This window comes from Cetorhinus maximus, unplaced genomic scaffold (assembly GCF_964194155.1).
Source record: "Cetorhinus maximus unplaced genomic scaffold, sCetMax3.hap1.1 HAP1_SCAFFOLD_2435, whole genome shotgun sequence".
Lineage (NCBI taxonomy): Eukaryota > Metazoa > Chordata > Chondrichthyes > Lamniformes > Cetorhinidae > Cetorhinus > Cetorhinus maximus.
This window is the reverse complement of record NW_027598373.1, coordinates 18,710-41,228: the sequence shown is the minus strand read 5'-3', so window position 1 is coordinate 41,228 and position 22,519 is coordinate 18,710. Positions and strand designations below refer to the sequence as shown.

Genomic DNA, 22,519 nt, shown 5'->3' with positions numbered 1-22,519 from the left:
CTATCCTCACGGGGATTGAACATTTTAAGTAAATGGAAGGCTTTCTGTGGGAAGATCCTTTAATGCAAAGCCTCATAACATTCAACTCCCTTGTCCAGCGGGTGCTGAGGGGTCAATGGTACACCCCTGGCACAGGACAGGTTTACCCTGGGGTTGCCCCAGTTTTTATGCCCCAGCCCAAAGCTGAGCAGCACCTTTCCAAACTGGGCCAACGCCAAGATGCTTAAGAACCAGGTGGGTAATTGTACTCAGGAAGGCTTCACATTCTGATTGAGGGTCGTGCAGCCGACAACTGGCGTGATGGGGATGAGGGGCTAATGTTTGTTCAGCAGGACAAGGATTGATTGATTGATGTGTAACTTGTTTTCAGATCATATCTGCTGTGCAATACTGTCACCAGAGGAACATTGTGCATCGGGATCTGAAGGTAGGGCCTCTACGACATGGGTTTAATGTGCTCACTCACTGGGTGCTGTTCCGCAGTGTATCTCTCTTATCTGCTCCTGAAAGACTTGCATTTATCTAACACCTTTCACTATCTCAGGTGAAAGCCGAAGTGCTTTCCAGCCAATGAAGTACTTTTGAGGTGTAGCCACTGTTCCAATGTCGGATACGCGGCAGCCATTTTGTACATAGTCAGGCCCTGCAAACAGTAATGAGGTAATCATTGGATAATCTGTTTTTTAAGTTGTTGGCTGAAGGACATATGTTGGCCATAACCCCTGTTGGTCTTCAAGATAATTGGTCGTGGGACTTTTTGCTTTCACTGAGAGGGCAGACGGGGCCTCAGTTTAACGTCATCACCGGAAGACGGCTCCTCTAGCAGTGACGCACCCCCTCAGTACTCCATTGGCAGTGTCAGCCTAGACTTAAGCGTGAAGTCTCTGGAGTGGGACTTGAACTCACGACCTTCTGACTCAGAGGGGAGAGGCCTACTTATTGGGTCACCTCTGACGCCAGCCAGCGCTTAGATAGTGAATACCAACCAGCTGCCCCCATGCCCCCTACAAATGCTAGCCTAGCCGCTCAGAGTAGGAACTCTGGGCGATTCGCATCATGTTGGCCTCCAGCTCTGGCCTCTTGCATGGCAGCCATGCCTTCAGCTGCCTGGGCCCTGAGCTCTGGAAATCACCCCCCCCGCCCCTAAACCTCTCCACCCCTCCCTCCTCTTTTAAGACATTCCTTAAAACCAACCTCTTTGGCCAAGTCTTTTGTCACCTCTCCGAATATCTCTGTATGTGGCTTAGCGTCAAATGCTGCCTGATAACACTCCTGTAAAGTGCCTCAATGTTAAAGACGCTATATAAATGCAAGTTGTTGTATCACAACGAGGCCTAAGTGAAAAATATGACAGAGACCAGAGCTTTCCTCTTGTGGGAGAATCTATATCTAGGGGGTCACTGTTTAAACATAAGGGGGTCGCTCATTTAAGACAGAGATGAGAATTTTTCTCTTGGAGGGTCGTGAGTCTTTGGAACTCTCTTCCTCAAAAGGCGGTGGAAGCAGAGTCTTGAAATAATTTTTAAGGCAGAGCTAGATAGTTTCTCGATAAGCAAGGGGGTGAAAGGTTTTCGGGGGTAGACAGGAATGTGGGGTCGAGGTTACATTCAGATCAGCCATGATCTTATTGAATGGCGGAGCAGGCTCGAGGGGCCGAGTGGCCTCATCCTGCTCCTAATTCCTACGTTTGAACATAGGGGTCATCGCTATTCCTGGGGCTTAGTGTCCTACTGGGTGTCTATTTTTATTCATTCATGGGATGTGGGCATCGCTGGTTAGGCCAGCATTTAGTGCCCATCCCTAAATGCCCTTCTTGAGCCACCTTCTTGTCAACTGAGTGTCTTGCTCGGCCATTTCAGAGGGCAGTTAGGAGTCAACCACATTGCTGTGGGTCTGGAGTCACATGTAGGCCAGACCGGGTAAGGGCGGCAGATTTCCTTCCCTAAAGGGGCAACAGTGAGATGGATGGGTTTTTACAACAATCGATGATAGTTTCATGGTCACCATCACTGAGACTAACTTTTTTAAAATTCCTGATTTAATTAATTAACTGAATTTCAATTCCCCCAAGTATCCTACATGTGACTCCAGACCCACAGCAATGTGGTTGACTCATAACTGCCCCTCTGAATGGCCGAGCAAGACACTCAGTTCAAGGGAGATTAGGGATGGGCAACAAATGCTGGCCTAGCCAGCGACACCCACATCCCATGAAAGAATAAAAAACTATGCTGCCATACCCATTATGCCAAATGGGAAGCAGTTGGGCGTAGTTGATAATACTTCAAATTTGGAGGTTTGAAACTCTCCCTCTCTCTCTCTCTCTTTTTCTCTCTCTCTCTCACTCCTTTCTCTCTGTCTTTTCTTTCTCTCTCTTTTCTTTCTCTCTCTCTCTTTTCTATCTCTCTCTCTCTTTCTTTCTCCCTTTCTCTCTTTATCTCTCTCTCTCCCTCTAACTCACACACGCTCTGCCTCTCGCACCCTTTCTCTCTCTCTCTCTCGTTCCTCCTCTTCAGGCCGAGAATCTTCTCCTCGACGGTGACTGCAACATCAAGATTGCTGACTTTGGGTTCAGCAACGAGTTCCAGTTTGGCAACAAGTTGGATACGTTCTGCGGAAGCCCCCCGTACGCAGCCCCCGAACTTTTCCAGGGCAAGAAGTACGACGGGCCAGAGGTGGACATCTGGAGTCTGGGGGTCATCCTGTACACTCTGGTCAGCGGCTCACTGCCGTTTGACGGTCAGAACCTGAAGGTGAGAGAGTGAGGTCTGCATGTCGGGTCACAGGCCCTTTACTGACCTTCTCACCTCTTCCATTCCTTCCTCCCGATCGATTTAACTTCCCCGTCTTTTTCTCCTCTCCCTCCGTAATACACTTTCCTCACCCCCTCCCCGCATCCTTCCCCTCCCCCACTGATACATCTGACAGTTTCTCTCTCCACCGACGCTGCCTGACCTCCTGAGTATTTCCAGCACTTTCTGTTTTTAATTTCACTGTTACTGGCACCAGCTTTTGATTCTGGATTTGTTTAATTACTGAATTTAAATTGCCGCAGTGGGATTTGAACTTGCGTCTCTGGGCCATTATTCTGGGCCTTGTTTCATGTGCATATTTGTTCATGGGATGTGGGTCTCGTTGGCTAGCCCAGCATGTATTACCTCTGGATTAATATAAGAATTAGGAGCAGGAGTAGGCCATTCGGCCCATCAAGCCAGCTCCACCATTCAGTAAGATCACAGCTGATCTGATTGTGGCCTTAACTCCACTTTCCTGCCTTACCCCCCCATAACCCTTAACTCCCTTGTCGATCAAAAATCTGTCTTAACTAGATTACTGGTCCAGGTTTTTCCTTTTTTATTCTTTCATGGGATGTGGGTGTCGCTGGCTGGGCCCAGCATTTATTGCCCATCCCTAATTGCCCCTTGAGAAGGTGGTGGGTGAGCTGCCTTCTCGAGCCGCTGCAGTCCATGTGGTGTAGGTACACCCACAGTGCTGTTAGGGAGGGAGTTCCAGGATTTTGACCCAGCGACAGTGAAGGAACAGCCGATATATTTCCAAGTCAGGATGGTGAGGGGCTTGGAGGGGAACTTGCAGGTGGTGGTGTTCCCCATGTGTCTGCTGCCCTTGTCCTTCTAGATGGTAGTGGTCGTGGGTTTGGAAGGTGCTGCTAAGGAGCCTTGGTGAGTTGTTGTAGTGCACCTCTGTTGTAAGGTGGCCGAGTTGTGCTATTAATGATAGAGTTGATCTGCAGACACCTCTTGGGTGGAAACATTAAATTTATTTACAATATACTGAGCAGCAACTACACGTGTGCTTTCAACTCCAACTCTATCTCTACACTGGCTGCAGAGGTGGCCCGCGCTACTCTCCTATTGGTTACTACAGATCATGTGATCTTCTTTAACAAGTATTCATCGACAGGAGGAGGAAAGGCTTTGGCTAAAATTAGACTCTCATTTCGAAATTAAAATTGAAATGAAATCGTGTGAACGAAGACTGAAATTGAATCAGAGAGAAATCTAAAATGATTTCTTGAACTACAGTCAATGCTGATATTGGTCTTGGGAGGCAATGCTGTGCAGCAAAAAGGATTTAATTAGGAGGATAAGCTGCATGGATGCGCCTGTTGAGTGTAGAAGATTAAGGGGTGATCTGGTGTTTAAGATGATTAAAGGATTTGATGGGGCAGATAGGCTGGTGTGTGTTACAGTTCACTCAGGGAGTCCAAGTTCCCGTGGCAACGCACACTTTTACACGCACGTTGTAGCCTAGAGCTGTGGATAATGACGGTAGAGGCTCCACCATTCCTCCCATCGCACGGCTGACCAGGAATCTCTCCCGCTCTTACCGCCTGCCATTGGCGTGTGTTGGAAGGATTTGCAGGTTGACACTCAACCTGTTTGGCCGCATTGCGAACACACCTTCCTTGGCCATCAGGCCCTGGACTGGGGCTCGAACCCAGAGCTCCCAGCAGATACAATACCCAGCAGGCCACAAGACCTCCAGGGTGGATATGAGAGAGAAACCATTTCCTCTGGGGTGGAGTCCAGAACGAGGAGGCATAACTTTAAAATTAGAGCCAGGCTGTTCAGGGCTGATGCCAGGAAGCTCATCTTCACTCAAAGGGGGGGTGGAAATCTGGAGCTCTCTCCCCCCCAAAAAACAGTTGAGGGAAGGACGGTCACTTCAGACTTTCATAATTGACGTTGAGTTAGTTAAGAGTATTGAGGGTTCCAGCACCAAAACAATCTGAAGACTCCAAGACTTAACAGATGAAGTTAAGGTACAGATCAGCCATGATTTGTTTGGCAGAACAGGCTCAAGGGGCTGAATGGACTCCTCCTGTTCCTATATTCCTATGATCGGTGTCCTCAGCATCTGGGATCAATCACACCGATGGATAAAACCTCTGTTTTATTGTTTAGCCACACTTCTCGTGGCCCGAGTGTTGTGTGAGAGGGGAAACTGCCTTTGTAGAAATAGCTGAAACACAATATTTGGGGGATAAGATATCCCCAAAACCCAGAACAGAAATATGCAAAACTCAAAACTTCTGACTAAAATGTTTCCAGGGCAAAAACTAAAAACCAGACCTAATCTTGGGGGCAAAAGGCTTGCCTAATAATGAACAAAACCCAAATAACTAGTAGGTACTAAATTGTGGGCTGGTTTTTATGGAACTGCTGAGTGTTTGAAGACATTGTTTTGTTTAATCTCTGTTCTGTCTCGCTTATTGCTGGCCTCTGTCAAATACCTTGGATTAAGGTGATAAGTGTGGCTTGATTCTTATGAAGACAAGGGCTAATGCCTTTGCTCCTCTGCTGAAACCCTCACCCATATCTTCATTACCCCTAGACCCGGCTATTCTAACGTACTCCTGGCTGCTCTCCCACATCCTACCCTCAGTAAAATTGAGGGCACCCAAAGCTCTGCTGCCTGTGTCTTAGCTTGAAGCAACTCCCGTTCCCCGAACACCCCTCATCTTGCTGACCTACGTTGGAACCCGATCGAGCAAGATCTTGACTTTAAAATTCTCATCCTTGTTTTCAAATCCCACCGGTGCCTCGCTCCTCCCTATCTTAGTAATCTCCTCCAACCACACAAACATCCATACTGTCTGCGTTCCTCTAATTCTGGCCTCCTGCGCATTCCCGTTTATAATTAATTGCTCCGCTGTCAGCTGCCTGGGCCTCAAGCTCTGGAATTCCTTCCACACCCCTCTCTGACTCTCTACCTCACTTTCTCCTCTCAATCGCTCCTTAAAGCCTACCTCTTTGACCAAGCTTTTGGTCATCTGACTTAATATCCCCTTTTGTCGCTCGGTGTCAAACTTTGCTTTAAAATGCTCCTGTGAAGCACCTTGGGATGTTTTGCTATTGCTGTAAAAAGACATTTTATCAAAGTTTTTTGTCTTACACTCACCAGGACAATCTTTGCAGACAGAAAGAACATGTACACACATTGTGCCTGTTTCAACTAAACAAAATAAGTGACAGCCATTCGCTGGTTCATTCCTCAGGGCAATGCCTTGACCAATCAGTGTCAAGCTGTCTGGTTTGAAATTTCAAACAATGTTTGGCAGTTAACTGTCAGTCACCATTAACTGGTGCATTCTCCATTGCAACGCTTCTAGCAATCAGAGTCCACTTGCCAACCAATAAGCACTCTCTTCTCACATAATATAAAGTTGTTGTTTCCCCTGACGCTGGTATTCTTGTGACTGTCCTGATGAGTGCTAGATAAAAAGCTTTGACAAAATGTCCTTCCTCAGCAATACTCAAGTTCTGTGCTACCAAATGACTATATGTTTCTGTATGTTAAAGGCGCTATATAAATATGTTGTTGTTGTGTCGGCAGGAGCTGAGGGAGCGAGTGTTGAGGGGGAAGTACCGTGTCCCCTTTTACATGTCCACCGATTGTGAGAACATTCTCAAACGCTTCCTCGTACTCAACCCAGCCAAGCGGGGAACGCTAGAGGTAAGCCTGCACATGTTTAACCTGAGGGTTCCCTTGTTGAACTCGGTACTCTGCGTCATTTATCAGATTGGAGCTCTGTTGATCGGAGAACAATGAAAAGCCCCAAGTGGTTTACTCACTCCCTCCTCTCACCAGAATGAGCCTGTTACAGGAAATACACATTGATAGGGAGGAAGAGAATGAGCCAATAAATGATAATATATCAGAATTGGATTTTATTTTTGAATCATGGGGTGTGGGCGTCGCTGGCTAGGTCAGCATTTATTGCCCATCCCTAATTGCCCCTTGAGAAGGTGGTGGTGAGCTGCCTTCTGAACTGATGCAGTCCATGTGGTGTAGGTACACCCACAGCGCTGTTAGGAAGGGAGTTCCAGGATTTTGATCCAGCGACAGTGAAGGAACGGCGATATATTTCCAAGTCAGGATGGTGAGTGGTTTGGAGGGGAGCTTCCAGGTGGTGGTGTTCCCATCTATCTGCTGCCCTTGTCCTTCTAGATGGTAGAGGTTGCAGGTTTGGAAGGTGCTGTCGAAGGAGCCTTGGCGAGTTGATGCAGTGCATCTTGTAGATGGTACACACACTGCTGCTACTGTGCGTCGGTGGTGGAGGGAATGAATGTTTAAGGAGGTGGTTGGGGTGCCAATCAAGTGGGGCTGCTTTTCCGCTTCTTGAGTGTTGTTGGAGCTGCACTCATCCAGACAAGTGGAGTATTCCATCAAATTTGCGACTTGTGTCTTGTAGATGGGGGACAGGTTTTGGGAAGTCAGGAGGTGAATTAATCGTTGAACAATTCCCAACCTCAGAGCTGCTCTTGTAGCCACAGTATTTATATGGCTGGCCCAGTTCAGCTTCTGCTCAATGATAACCCACAGGATGTTGATAGTGGGGGATTCAGCGGTGGTAATGCCATTGAACGTCAAGGGGCGATGGTTAGATTCTCTCTTGTTGAAGGTGGTCACTGCCTGGCATAAACGTTACTGTCACAGCCCAAGCAACTGGACTGTGATGGTTAACATGGCAAAACTGAATGCGGAATCTTGATTTTGCAAATTACATGGATAAATGTTGCCAGAAAAGGATAACCAAAAGTTGTGACAGGAAGTAGGACTATTGAACAGGGAGTCCACATGCTACGCGAGATTTTTAACATACATTCGTTGACCCTTTCGCTAAAACCTGTTTTGAAACTGGAACGTGGGGAAGGAGCAGGAAAGGTTTGTGATGAAAAACTTCACATTCATCTGGAAAAAAAATTAATTCAGATCAAGTGTAGGATGTTCCAGGAAGGCAAATGTAAGTTCAGACTAGTGAAAAAGCTAATTTAGGAAGTTCACCAGAAGGACAACTTGTAGTTGTTAGGTAGTACAGAGCTTGATCATTGCTGAAAATAGGCATTTTGTTGAAGCTTTTCATCTTGCACTCATCAGGATTAATTGGTATTCTTGCGATTATCCTGATGAGTGCAAGATGAAAAGCTTTGACAAAATGTCTTTTTTAAATAACTTGTACTTATATACAACAAAAATTGCTGGAAAAGCTCAGCAGGTCTGACAGCGTCTGTGGAGAAGAAGACAGAGTTAACGTTTCGAGTCCGTATGACTCTTCATCAGAACGCTGATGAAGTTGAGCTCTGATGAAGAGTCATACGGACTCGAAACGTTAACTCTGTCTTGCCCTCCACAGACGCTGTCAGACCCGCTGAGCTTTTCCAGCAATTTTTGTTTTTGTTTCAGATTTCCAGCATCCGTAGTATTTTGCTTTTATCAATGTATTTATATAGCCCATTTAACTTGATAAAATGTACCATGGTGCTTCAGGAGTGCAAAGCAAAGCAAAATTTGTCACCAAGGAGATCGAGGTTTAGGGAGGGAATTCTGGAGCTTGGGGCCCCGGCAGCTGAAGGCACGGCCGCCACTGGTGGAGCGATTAAAATGAGGGTGAGGCGCAAGTGGCTGGACTTAGCGGAGTGCGGAGATCCCAGAGGGTTGTGGGGTTGGAGGTGATTACAGAGATGGGGAGGGAACGAGGCCATGGAGGGATTTGAAAACAAGGATGAGAATTTTTAAATTGAAGCATTGCTTAACTCAAAGCCAGTGAGGGTCAGCGAACACTGTGGGTGAACGGGACTTGGTGCAGCAGAGTTTTGGATGACCTCAAATTTACGGAGGGCAGAGTGTGGGAGGCCATCCAGAAGTGCATTACAATCATCAAGTCTAGAGGTAACGAAGTCAAGGATGAGAGTTTCAATGACTTATCTGTGGAATAGACGTTCCAGATAGAATAGTGGCAGCGAAGGCTATAAGCTCATTTAAGAAGCAAGACAGCGCATTGGAGACCGGTGGGTCATGCTCAGTAGGTGGGATCAGATGGTCCAAGTGATCTGAATCTATCGTGTGATTTTGGGGGATAGAAGAAAGGCAGAGCAATGGATTTGAAAGCCAGGGGGATCTAATCGAAAATAGATGGGGGGTCAGGCTGTGATAGTTTGTGCCCTTAATGAACTAAGTGGTACTTAACAAGGGCAGTCTGCAGAACGGATACATAATACATATTATATAATAATACGTTTTATATATATTTTTATATATAATTGCTTTGGAGTACTGTAGTGTGTGGTTAGGCTTACTGGATTAGTAATCTATTCTAAATTAGTCACCCGTGAATCCAATCAGGAATTCAGGAGAAACGTCTGGTGGGAATGTGGAACTCGCTCTCACATGGAGTGGCTGAGGTGAATAGCGGAGATGCATTTAAGGGGAGGCTAGATAAACACGCGAGGGGGAAATGAATATATGATGGCCGGGTGCGATGAATAAGAGTGGGAGGAGGCCTGGGTGGGGTATGGACACTATTTATGTGCTTAGGGAGCATGACAGTCATCTGCTAACCAGGAACCATTTTAATTTCATTCCAAAGCTGAGGTTTACCAATTAGCTCCCCTCTCACTAGTCCCCATCCCAATGACCAGGCTGTAGGGATGAGCTCCTGGAGGAGGTGGGGTGGGGAGTGCGCGGGGGGGAGGAAATTGGACTGCTCCCTGGGAGCTGATGTCGAGTTAGCCGATGCTGGGAACACGACACTGACTGTAGGCAGCACAGCCAATTCACCCACATCAAAAGGCAGAGCAGTCAGTGGAGAAGTGGTGGTCTTCTCTGTAATAAAACCCAGGGACTTGCAGTCTGGGACTGTTTATACCCACTAACCCTGTTCCTCTATCCTAATTTGCCTGAAGTCCCATTCTCCCGTCACCCAACGTGTTCACTGACCCATGTTGGTTCTCTGTCCTGACTCTTGTGATATTGTTTGCGTGCCAATGCAGCCAATGACATGTATCTTTAAGAAGCTGCATAATGATATCTCTATGACATCGCTGTGTGTAAGGCTGGAGGATAATAGGAGCAGCCTCCATGTTAGATATTCACTACTGCCTGTGATCACTACTGCAAATGTTCACTCCTGTCTGTGACTCTGTATCAGTAAGATTTTATGTATACCTTTCGAGTCAGGCATATAGTCAAGTGATCTGCCTATGTAACTGTTAGGACCCAGGCTAGGTCAAGGCCTGTGCAGAGCTGTATCTAGTTGTTGCTCATAATAAATTTCATGTAATTGTCTTCGACCAGAGTCCTCGTCAGTCTCAAGATCTTGCTTAGCATAACTAGCATGGAGACAGATCCCTTGAGATCTACATCAAGACCCTCAACATATATGGCGGCAGCTGACAGTAAGAGACCTTGACACCGACAGCCCCTCAAATTTAAAATCCTCATCTTTGTTGTCCAACCCTTTCATGGTCTTTCCTCCTCCCTATCTCTGTAACCTCCTCCAGCCCTACAACCCCCTGAGATCTCTGCGCTCCTCTAATTCTGGCCTCTTGAGCATCCCCGACTTTTAATCTCTCCACCATTGGCAGCCGTGCCTTCAGCTGCCTGGGCTCCAAGGCCTGGAATTCCCTCCCTAAACCTCTCTACCTTGAGTTGCTCCTTAAAACCTATCTCCTTGACCGAGCTTATGGCTAAGTGATGCCCCAATATCTCTTTCTGTGGCTCAGTGCCAAATTTTGTCTGTTAACCCACCTGTGAAGTGCCGCGGGCAGTTTAATATGTCAGATCCGCTGTATAGTTAAGGGTAGATGTCAATGAGCCAACGCCAACTCACCGTTCCTCTCAATCTCTCCAGCAAATTATGAAGGACAAATGGATAAACGTGGGCTGTGATGGTGAGGAACTTCGGCCGTATGTGGAGCCAGAGCAAGACCTGGGAGACAACAAGCGAATAGGTGAGAAAGGAGATTCATTCAGAACACCTCTTGGTATTCCAAACTCTCTCCGTTAAGCTGCTCGGTTTGGTGACTTAATTAACTCGAGTGCGGCAAGTTCCTCTACAGCAAGGAAAGGAGGAAGGGGTTTCCCTCAATGTCCCGTCCAATGGGAGCAGATGAGCCCCACAGATGGGCAGGGAGAAAGGGGGCAGGCTGGTACATGAGGTGGCAAACCAATGGTGTCAATGGTGGGTGACTGCTTTTACCTTCTCCTAGAAGTTGACCTTGTTGGACAGGAGCCATTTTGACTTGAACCCCAACTGAAACTCGCCGTTCGGGTCCGTTTTGCGCAGACCCTGTCTCAGTGACCAGGCTGTGATTGGATGGATCTGCTGCTACGCTTTATTGGGATTGGTGGAGGGGGGCGTGGGGTGTGGGGCGGGGATGCAGAGTTGTGGATTCCGCCCCCACCCTGTGAATATCTTCACGTAGATGTTGCGATAGGGGGAATGTGATAAAAAGTATTGGAGATGAGTGAGGCCAACCCAACAGTTGAGCTGCATCCAGTTGGGTAACAAAGGGTCCTGTTCCCTTCCCATTGGTTGTGCAGGCAGGGCCCATGGAGGGTAGACCAATGGTGGGAGAGTGGGGGCAGGGTGGTCCGTGTGAAGCAACCTCCAGCAACCATCGTGTGCGGAGCTATGGAGACCTATGGACATCTTGTCTACCTGACTGTTCTGTTCTGTTCCATAGAAGTGATGATTGGAATGGGCTACACACGAGAAGAAATTAAAGAAGCTTTGACCAGGCACAAATACAATGAAGTAACTGCTACCTACCTCCTATTGGGCAGGAACAAAAGTGAGGTAAGGGCTAAACATTCAGGAGATCAGCATGTATAACGCATGTGGCTGGGTCATTGGGCTGCCATATTCTGTTGCCGCTGACGCTTGGGGTTTGATTCCAACCTTAAACTGATTGGATCAGCATTGTAATGTAAGGATTCTAACTGAAATGACAATGGGGCGATTCCCCAACCCAGCTTCCACTGGGCCCAAGGCCTGGGCAGGAATTGGCATCAATTGGCACTACATTGGCAACAAGAAAGGTTGGTGCGGGAAGTAGAACTGATGGAATGGCAGAGTACGAGTTGCTTCTTTGGGGTTGGCTCAGCAATGAGGAGGCACCCCCTTACACCTAACCCACTTGTTACACCTTACCCGGTGTGGGCTTGGTACTGAGTCCGTGCCTGGATGGTTTCGTTGCATCCCTGCCCTCAGGCGAAAGCTCGTATTTATATATACAACCTTTAACTGTAATGAAACGTCCCAAAGTGCTTTACAGGAGCATTATAAACCACGCTCAACATCAAGAGGGCATTAGGAGAGCTGACCAAATACTTGGTCAAAGAGGTAGGTTTAATGGAGCATCTTAAATGAGGAGGGAGAGGTGGGGTGGTTTAGGGAGGGAGCCCAGGCAGCTCAGGGCACGGCCACTAATAGTAGAGCGTTCAACATGGGGATGGCTCGAGAGGCCAGAATTGGAGGAGCGTAGAGATCTCTGAGGGCTGTAGGGCTGGGGGAGATTACAGAGAGAGGGAGGATGGAGTCTGATTTGAAAGCAAAGATGAAAATTTTAAAATTGAGGCTTTGCTTAACTGGGAGCGAGCACAGAGGGTGGTAGGGGAATGGGACTGAGTGAAAGGGTGACAAGGGTGACCCAGGGCAATTAGTGATGGGCAATAAGTGCTGGCCTAGCCAGCGATGTCCACTCCCCATGAATGAATAAATCGAATGTGGGAGACCAGCGGGGAGAATGTGGGAATAGTCACGTCTAGAGATAACAAAGGCATGGATGAATGTTTCAATAGTGGATGTGCTGAGGTAGGGTGGAGTGGGACAATGTTACAGAGGTGGAAATAGGCAGTCAGCGATGGGGCGAATGCATAGTTGGAAACTCATCTCAAGGTCAAATACGATACCAAGGTTGCGAACAGATTGAACGCAACTTTTTGTGAAGTAATAAGAGGTGAAAAAGCCAATATCGCGTCGAACGACCACAAGAGGGTAAAACTTTGCAAGGAAGTACAGAGAAACAAATGCGAGTTACCAGTACTGAAGCACGGGGAGAGAGTATGAGTCTGAGGCCAACATTGAGAAGGCAAAATAATCAGCTCCACAACCGAGATCAGACAGGATTGAGATAGACCAGGGAACTATAGGAAGAATCCACAGCACTTTAACACCCTTGGTAAGAAAGCCAACAGAAACTTGGGCTTACTCCTAATGGGGATAGAGAAGAAGGAGCAAGACAAAGTTGTATGGTCACCCAGGAGAAGGACACTCACACCGACAGAAGGGAGAGTGCAGAACGCCCTCAGCCACAAAGAGGTCAGAACAAGATCAGGGAGGTTGGTCAAGGCACCTCAGAGACTGACACTGTGAAGCCTGAGACTTTGCGGGGAGGTGTAGGAGGATGTATGTAGTTGGGATAAAGACCTGGGGGGAGATGTAGAATAAAAGGTTAACATCAGAAGCACATGATGCTGATGTAATGATGATGATGTAACATCACACAACTGAATAGCAGAGATTGGGGGGAGGAGGAGTTCCAACCTTGTGCAGTGTTCCCAATATGTATACAGCCAGCTGTAAATAAAGAGGAATGGTTTTAACAAACTACAGTCTCCAGCAGCTTACTCTGGGGGAATAGACAAGACCAATGAGCCCCATTTAGATCCTGAACACATGACGAAACAAAACAAAAGGGAAAAGGCAAAACTAAAAGTCTAACTTGATGTGCACAGATTGGAAGCACTGAATGTAGCAGAGGGAAAGTATGGGTGCTGATTTGGGCTGTCCCTTGGTCTTTGCAGTTGTTCCATCAGATGTCACGTTCCTCCTGTCAAGCAGCCTTAGAAATGGTGTTTATCAAATGTTTGTGGGGCAGCTCAGCTCTCCCCACCTGGGCACTTGGCCCCCCAGTTGTCAGTGGAGAGGACTTTGCAGGGTTGGCATTAGCCTTATCCAGATGCAAGGCCTGGGCCACTGCTGATGGACTCACCTCCCTCTTGAGGTTTGTCGCAACCCCTTTACCAGTGGCAGAACACTATAAGAGCCAACCACAGGGGCCTGGAGTCACACGTAGGCCAGAGCGGGTAAGAATGGCAGCTCTCCTTTCCTGTAGGATGGTGGTGAATGAGATGGGTTTTTAACAACAATCCAGAAGCTTCTCTGCTTAGTTTTTCTGCTGCCGGCCCTCAAATGACCAGGTTTATTGGGATGGTCGTTTGGTGGGACAGAACTTGAGAATTGCTGAAAAAAACGACATTTTGTCGAATCTTTTTGTCTTGAACTCATCAGGACAATCGCAAGAAAATACCAATGCCAGGGGAAGCAGCAACTTTGTACTGTATGAGAAGAGAGCTCTGATTGGTTGGTTCTCATATAAAGTTGTTGCTTCCCCTGACTGTGGCATTCTTGTGATTGTCCTGATGAGTGCCAGATGAAAAGCTTCGACAAGATGTTGTTTCTCAGCAACAGTCAAGATTTATTGGAGTTCAATCTATCAACTTAACTGTGGTGCCCTTTGACCTCTTGAACCTCTGGCCTTCCAGTAACCAGTGGCAGAACACTAAGGGCCAACCCTTAATGGCAGCCCTCAGTTGGTCCTTTTGGTTTGCTTTTGGGACTGTTGACTGGAGGAAGCTCCAGAGGCGGATGTTTTGAGGTGAACCCTCACTCCAGGCGGGACATTGTCAATTGGCAGTGACCAAAAATGGCCGCCCCGCTCATGGAAGCCTCAGCTAGGCCTTGGTTGTCATTCTGGTTCTTTCCCGTCTTCCAGATGGACAGCAGTGACTCCCGCTCTGGCAGCAGCCTCTCATTAGCCAAGGTTCGGCCCAGCAACGAGCTGAACACCAGTACAGTGAGCCAAACGTCGACGCACAGCAGGAGCCAACGCAGCTCGTCCACCTACCACCGGCAGCGCCGGCACAGCGACTTCAGTGAGTAGAACACGGGACTGTTTGTGACGGTGACCATCTAGCGAGGGGACTGAGGGAGGCCAAGGGAAAGTGTGAAGGCCCCAACCCCAAAATAAAATACTTCACTAACTTGATGTCTTTATCAACAATAGCAACCTTCCTTTATATAGCACCTTTAACATGGGAAAGTGCCTAGGTCAGAGGGTGGTGAGTTCAAGCCCCTCTGTGAATTTGAGTGCATGGTTTAGGCTGGTGATCGGAACATAATCAAATTCCCCTGATTAACTTTGCACCCCACTTGCATAAGACATAGGAGCAGGAGTAGGCCATTCGGCCCTTCAACCTGTTCTGCAGTTCAAAGCCTGCCCTGGCAATTGGAATTGAATCATCTTCTGAGGTTGGACAGAATAGAAGGATCGTTCTTCAGTGTGTAAAAAAAACAGCTCACATTTATATAGCACCGTTCATAACCTCAGGTTGCCTCAAAGTGCTTTACAGCCAATGAAATACTCTTTTTTTCAAGTGTAATCACTGTTGTAATGCAGGAACGCGCCAACCATTTTGCGCACAGCAAGCTCCCAATAACAGGAACGTGATCTTGACCAGATAATCCGTTTTTAAGATTGAAGGTTGAATGTTGGCCTCGGACACCAAGGGGAGCTCCCCTCCTCTTCTTTGATCATTTGCGCCCACCTGCGAGGGCAGATGGGGCCTCGGTTTTGGCGTCTCATCTGAAAAAACGGCACCTCTGACGGTGCAGCACTCCCGCAGTGCTGCACTGGGTTGGGGGGGGGGGTGGTGCTGGCCTGGATTTTTGTGCTCAAGTGGGACTGGAGTGGGACTTAAACCTACAACCTTGTGTCTCAGCGGCAAGGGCGCACCTCGCTGGCACCTGGTTGGTGTCGCGCCTGCCCCACGCTGGACCTGACGGCGCTTGCGTTTCCTCTACCACTGCCCGGGTAGAGAAGGAGATGGGCGCTTATCGCCACGGCTAACAGGATGGACTGTTGTTTGTTCCAGGTGGGCCAGCTGCCCTGACCTCTCACCCGAAGCGGAGCCAGACCAGCACGGCGGACAATGACCTGAAGGAGGAGCGCATCCCGTCCCGCAAAGTGACCGGCGGCGCCGTTACCGGTGGCAGCAGCAGGGCAGGGGTCCCTCCGTCCAGCCCCATGGTCAGCAGTGCCAACAACCCAAACAAGTCGGAGATCCCTGACCGGAGGAAAGTGTCCGGCCCAACTAATGTAAGGAGCTTCAGTAACCAAGGTCTGGGTTAAGAATGGAGATGATTCGTTTATACCCCTGTCAATTCCCCGGGGATTGGGTTTACATACATAGTGTCCATGTAACTATCCTCCACTTACTGTATCTTACTGAAGGAACCTTCCTGCTTTAATCCGTTTCGGCCATGAGCTTTGTTTGCTGTAGTTTATAGAGACTCTTTTCCAAATAGACTCTGTAGACTGTTTGCTTTAGTGCATTGCAGAGAATTACAGCAGAGAAACAGGCCATTCGGCCCAACCAGTCCATGCTGGTGTTTATGCTCCACTCGAGCCTCCTCCCATCTTTCCTCATCTAAATCGATCGTAACCCTCTATTCCCTTCTCCCTCGTGTTCATCCAGCTTCCCTTTAAATGCGTCTATACTATCCACTTCAACCACTCCCTGTGGTAGCGAGTTCCACATTCTCACCCACTCCCTGGGTAAAGACATTTCTCCTGGATTCGCGATCGGATTTCTCGGGGACTATCTTATATTGACGGCCTCTGGTTCTGCTGTTCCCCACAAGAGGAAACATTCTCTCCGTATCCACCTCGATCAAAACCTTCCAGAATTTTAAGGACCTCGATTAGGTCACCCCTCAGCCCTTCTCTTTTCCAAGAGAAAAGAGACCAGCCAGTCAATCCCTTCCTGATAAAACACACACACATTTCTGGTATCATCCTCGTAAATCTTCCCTGCGCCCTCTCCAGTGCCTCTATCTCCTTTTTACCACATGGTGCCCGGAACTGCACACAGAACTCTGTGTGGCCTTAAACAAGGTTCAATACAGGTTAGGCATAACCACCCCACTTTTCAATTCTGTCCCTTCTAGAAATAAAGCTCAGTGCTTGGCTTGCTTTTCAAAGGCCTTGCTAACTTGTGGTGCCATGCTTAGCGATTGGTGTACTTGTACTCTGAGATCCCTGTGTTCCTCTAGAGTCGCACCCAGACAGTGTGTGGGAGAAGAAGCGACTCGAGCGAGTAAACACACTTTGTTCCCTGAGCCAGTGGCCACTTGGCCAACGGTCACCTGTGTTCATGTCTGTGGTGGCCATTTCTCCGGGAAGCAAGCTAAGGAGAGCAAGCCGTACCCGCTGAATTGCAGCTCGGTCAACTGGTCAGGCTGGCCGTGCGCGCAGGCCCCAGAGGCCCAACTCTGATTGGACATACTCCTGGGCGGTCACATCACATGACCTGCTGCTCCCGCCTAACCATCCCGCCCCCCCCCCCACGCCCCCCCCACCCCACCCCACACTCATGCCATTGGTCGCCTGACATGTCCATCCCCATCCCCATCCCCATGGCGCCCACCTTCCCTCAGCCAATCGCAAAGCGAACAGGCCCTTCATTTCCCGACGGGGTGATTCTTGACTTGTCGCTCAAACCATTTCAATCCTCGTCCCCAATATTTTTATAACGAGGAAGCAAAAATGCTCAAAAAAAATGTTTTTTTATTATTAAAAAGAAAGCTTTTTTGTTTGAGCTGCCTCTACGATTTTCCTTCTGGATTTTACTGACAGGCTGGAAGACAATCCTTGAGGGTTGGCGGCAGGAGGAGGCCATTCAGCCCCTCGAGCCTGTTCTGCCATTCGATTAAATCATGGCTGACCTGTGACCTAACTTTAGCTTTGCCCCATATCCCTTAATTACCTTGGATAACAAAAATCTATCGATCCCAGATTTAAAATTAACAATTGATCCAGCATCAATTGCCTTTTGTGGAAGAGAGTTTCCAAACTTCTCCCACCCTGTGTGAGTAGAAATGTTTCCTAATTTCACCTCTGAAAGGTCTGGTTCTAACCTTTAGACGCTACCCCCTCGTCCCTGGCTCCCCGACCAGGGTAAATAGTTTCTCTCTATCTACACGACCAGTTCCCCTGAATACCTTGAAGATGAGCTATAATAGAGATGGGGCATTCTGCCGTGGGTATCAATGCAGTGGGAGGGGGGCTGGGCACAACTGGTGCCCAGGATATATTAGCGGCTGCCACAGACCAAAGACGGGAAGATGGGGTTTAATGGGTTTGTTACTGAAGCCTGCGATTTACTTTTCTCCGGTGATGTCTGCAGTCTTCAAGTCAAACAGAAGTCACCACTTCACCCACACACTCACTCAATATAGCAGCCTGGCTGAGTCATCTCGTTAACATGCTGAACATGCAGATGGAGGGAATGGCAGCCCCCACAGTTTCTAAATCTGAAAACAGCTTTGTTCAACTGAAAATGTGTCATCGTTGCTGGATGACAATAACCCGAAAGGTGTGGTGTTGTGCAGCGAGTTGCAACTAAATGCCGCGTATAATAGTCACATCTGAGGTGACTGCACCCTTCATTCAGGCGACAGATTCCACGAGCACACATTAGCCACACCGCACTCCAGAGAGGGGGAAATTGGATTGGGGTGTGAGCTGATGCTTTCCTTCCCCCTCACACTGTCTCTCATGTGACCACACTCTCTGTTGTACATCCTGAATCTCCTGTTGTGCTGTCTGTTGCGCTCACACCCTCTGTGCTCTCTGGCGTGTCCTCTGCTGTGGCCAAACTGGCAAGCACGTCCTCTCACACCCATGCACACCCTCCTGCACCTGCGCACTACCTCCCTCTCTCTCGCACCCGCACACTCCCTCTCTCTCGCTCCCTTGCACCCTCCCTCTCTCCCACCCATGTACTCCCCCTCTCGCACCCGCAGACTCCCTCTCTCTCGCATCTGCACACTCCCTCTCTCTCACCCGTAGACTCCCTCTCTCTCTCACTCGCAGACTCCCTCTCTCTCTCACCCGCAGACTCCCTCTCTCTCTCACCCGCAGACTCTCTCTCTCTCACCCGCAGACTCCCTCTCTCTCTCACCCGCAGACTCTCTCTCTCTCACCCGCAGACTCCCTCTCTCTCTCACCCGAAGACTCCCTCTCTCTCTCACCCGCAGACTCCCTCTCTCTCACACCCACGTACTCCCCCTCTCGCATCTGCACACTCCCTCTCTCTCACCCGTAGACTCCCTCTCTCTCTCACCCGCAGACTCCCTCTCTCTCTCACCCGCAGACTCCCTCTCTCTCACACCCACGTACTCCCCTTCTCGCATCTGCACACTCCCTCTCTCTCGCACCCGCGCGCGCGCCCTCCCTCTCTTGCGCCCATGTGCTCCCCCCTAGCACCCGCGCCCTACCCCTCTCTCTCTCACACACCCCGCACCCTACACTCTCACACTTAGCTCTCTTCTCTATCTCTGCACTATATCAATCTACTACCTGGCTGATGCTATCTACATGGGTCATACATGAGCACCGGGAATTTCCTTGGGCCTTCTCCTGATTGGCTGCTGCAGCTTTAGCAGAGGAGGTTGGCATAAATGGGATTTTCACTGATCTTGGGCCAAAGACTGGATGGGCGATCCCTGGTGTAAAACGCTTGCAGTTCCATCCACAAATAAACTAGCTTACTTCCCCTGTCATGACTTTTGTGTCAACACTTTAAAATGCCACGTTGGCATTTTTGGCCTGGGAGGAGCCACACTGGCCAGTTGTGCTGTAGTTGAGGCCTCCCACCAACAGGGGGAGCTGTGACACGGGTTGCCAACTGCTAGGAGCCGCCATTTTCCTTTCTCAAACCAACTTTTGGGGCGATTTTCTCTGTACGTTTTATTGAAGGCTTGAACCTATCTTTTGGTGTTTTCCATCCAATAAACGGCCCCCATTCCCATTCACCCACCCCCCAGCTTATCAAGTAAGCGGTTTGGCCTATTTGTCACTGCCGGAGCCTGGATCTTAGGCCGCAGTCTGCCCACACCCCAAACTAAGGTTGCCAGAGCAGGGGAGAATTTATTTCTAGAGGCTTTGCCTTAAAAGGCCCCCCCCGGTTGAACAGGCATTCCCACATTTATCACCAATACCAGGAAGCGTACAACGCGGATGGTGGAAAACAGGACACATATTCCGTTAGTGACCAAAGGCTTTTCGCCTGGGCTTTGCCCGTTCCAGTGTCCCAGCAATTACTCTTTAATTCCTGGAGACTGGTTTACTATTAAGTCCCGTACCCTTTGCTCCCGGAGCTGACCCCACGCTGTCTGTCATGTTGGTGGCCGTTTATGTGGTGAGAAATACCAGAATCTTCGGGTGTACGAGGTCACCTGACGTTTTCTAAAACGGCCGACGTGTGCCAGTGAGCGCAATGAAAATCCGGTTATTGGAATCCAAAATCCAATACTGGACTATTAATTACCCTGAGACAAAGCCCCGGGGGGTGGGGGGGAGAGCTGCCACAGAGTAGCAGCCTTAAAGGGACAGGCCAGGTTACTCACCCAACTGCGCCCTCCCTCCGGTCACTAGGAGGCGCCGGTCGCCCTTGGCGTGGCCGAAAGCGAGGGGGGGCGTTTCGCGGAGCGCTCTTCCGGCAGAGTGAACACCTTCCTCCCTTCCCTTCCCTTCCACAGAACAATATCCCAGCGAGTGCCATGAGCAGGAGGAATACGTACGTCTGCACTGACCGGGCCCCCAATGACCGGCAATCGCTCCTACAGAACGGGAAGGAAAACAGGTAAATCGCCGCTGAACTCTCTCGGTTTGGGAGGGACCTCCCCTGGGGGCTTGTTTAAACCTACGACAGGGGGAGTGAATCGTGCTGTCAGGGCTGAATGACCAATGTAGGCAGCAGAACGTTTAAAAATAAAATAACTGACCATTCCTTGCTGCTGTTAAAGACTTTAGTGCGTGTAGAATTCATCAGCCTCACCCTGCTGAATAAACAGTGACTCCATACAGTTACACAGTGAGTGACCCTTACCCTGCTGAATAAACAGTGACTCTGTACAGTCACACAGTGAATAATCCTTACCCTGCTGAATAAACAGTGACTCTGTACAGTTACACAGTGAATAATCCTTACCCTGCTGAATAAACAGTGACTCTGTACAGTCACACAGTGAATAATCCTTACCCTGCTGAATAAACAGTGACTCTGTACAGTCACACAGTGAATAATCCTTACCCTGCTGAATAAACAGTGACTCTGTACAGTTACACAGTGAATAATCCTTACCCTGCTGAATAAACAGTGACTCTGTACAGTTACACAGTGAATAATCCTTACCCTGCTGAATAAACAGTGACTCTGTACAGTTACACAGTGAATAATCCTTACCCTGCTGAATAAACAGTGACTCTGTACAGTTACACAGTGAGTGATCCTTACCCTGCTGAATAAACAGTGACTCTGTACAGTTACACAGTGAGTGACCCTTACCCTGCTGAATAAACAGTGACTCTGTACAGTTACTCAGTGACTAATCCTTACCCTGCTGAATAAACAGTGACTCTGTACAGTTACACAGTGAGTGATCCTTACCCTGCTGAATAAACAGTGACTCTGTACAGTTACACAGTGAGTGACCCTTACCCTGCTGAATAAACAGTGACTCTGTACAGTTACAGTAAGTAATCCTTACCCTGAATAAACAGTGACTCTGTACAGTTACACAGTGACTGATCCTTACCCTGAATAAACAGTGACTCTGTACAGTTACACAGTGAGTGATCCTTACCCTGAATAAACAGTGACTCTGTACAGTTACACAGTGAGTGATCCTTACCCTGAATAAACAGTGACTCTGTACAGTTACACAGTGAATAATCCTTACCCTGCTGAATAAACAGTGACTCTGTACAGTCACACAGTGAATAATCCTTACCCTGCTGAATAAACAGTGACTCTGTACAGTCACACAGTGAATAATCCTTACCCTGCTGAATAAACAGTGACTCTGTACAGTTACACAGTGAATAATCCTTACCCTGCTGAATAAACAGTGACTCTGTACAGTCACACAGTGAATAATCCTTACCCTGCTGAATAAACAGTGACTCTGTACAGTTACACAGTGAATAATCCTTACCCTGCTGAATAAACAGTGACTCTGTACAGTCACACAGTGAATAATCCTTACCCTGCTGAATAAACAGTGACTCTGTACAGTCACACAGTGAATAATCCTTACCCTGCTGAATAAACAGTGACTCTGTACAGTTACACAGTGAATAATCCTTACCCTGCTGAATAAACAGTGACTCTGTACAGTTACACAGTGAATAATCCTTACCCTGCTGAATAAACAGTGACTCTGTACAGTTACACAGTGAATAATCCTTACCCTGCTGAATAAACAGTGACTCTGTACAGTTACACAGTGAGTGATCCTTACCCTGCTGAATAAACAGTGACTCTGTACAGTTACACAGTGAGTGACCCTTACCCTGCTGAATAAACAGTGACTCTGTACAGTTACTCAGTGACTAATCCTTACCCTGCTGAATAAACAGTGACTCTGTACAGTTACACAGTGAGTGATCCTTACCCTGCTGAATAAACAGTGACTCTGTACAGTTACACAGTGAGTGACCCTTACCCTGCTGAATAAACAGTGACTCTGTACAGTTACAGTAAGTAATCCTTACCCTGAATAAACAGTGACTCTGTACAGTTACACAGTGACTGATCCTTACCCTGAATAAACAGTGACTCTGTACAGTTACACAGTGAGTGATCC

The 22,519-nt window shown here is 48.3% G+C and overlaps 1 protein-coding gene across 1 annotated transcript in view; it reads left to right on the top strand.

The window, feature by feature from the left end:
- The first annotated feature begins 219 nt into the window (after positions 1-219).
- The window catches only part of LOC144677342 (MAP/microtubule affinity-regulating kinase 4-like), a 39,735-nt gene continuing 17,435 nt past the window's right edge, over positions 220-22,519 (top strand). Inside the window, exons 1-9 of the mRNA XM_078537479.1 lie at positions 220-234; positions 371-427; positions 2,517-2,753; positions 6,358-6,477; positions 10,655-10,754; positions 11,490-11,602; positions 14,583-14,742; positions 15,742-15,965; positions 20,411-20,514. Coding sequence (XP_078393605.1) covers positions 220-234; positions 371-427; positions 2,517-2,753; positions 6,358-6,477; positions 10,655-10,754; positions 11,490-11,602; positions 14,583-14,742; positions 15,742-15,965; positions 20,411-20,514 — 1,130 coding nt within the window. The remainder of the gene's footprint in view (positions 235-370; positions 428-2,516; positions 2,754-6,357; positions 6,478-10,654; positions 10,755-11,489; positions 11,603-14,582; positions 14,743-15,741; positions 15,966-20,410; positions 20,515-22,519) is intronic.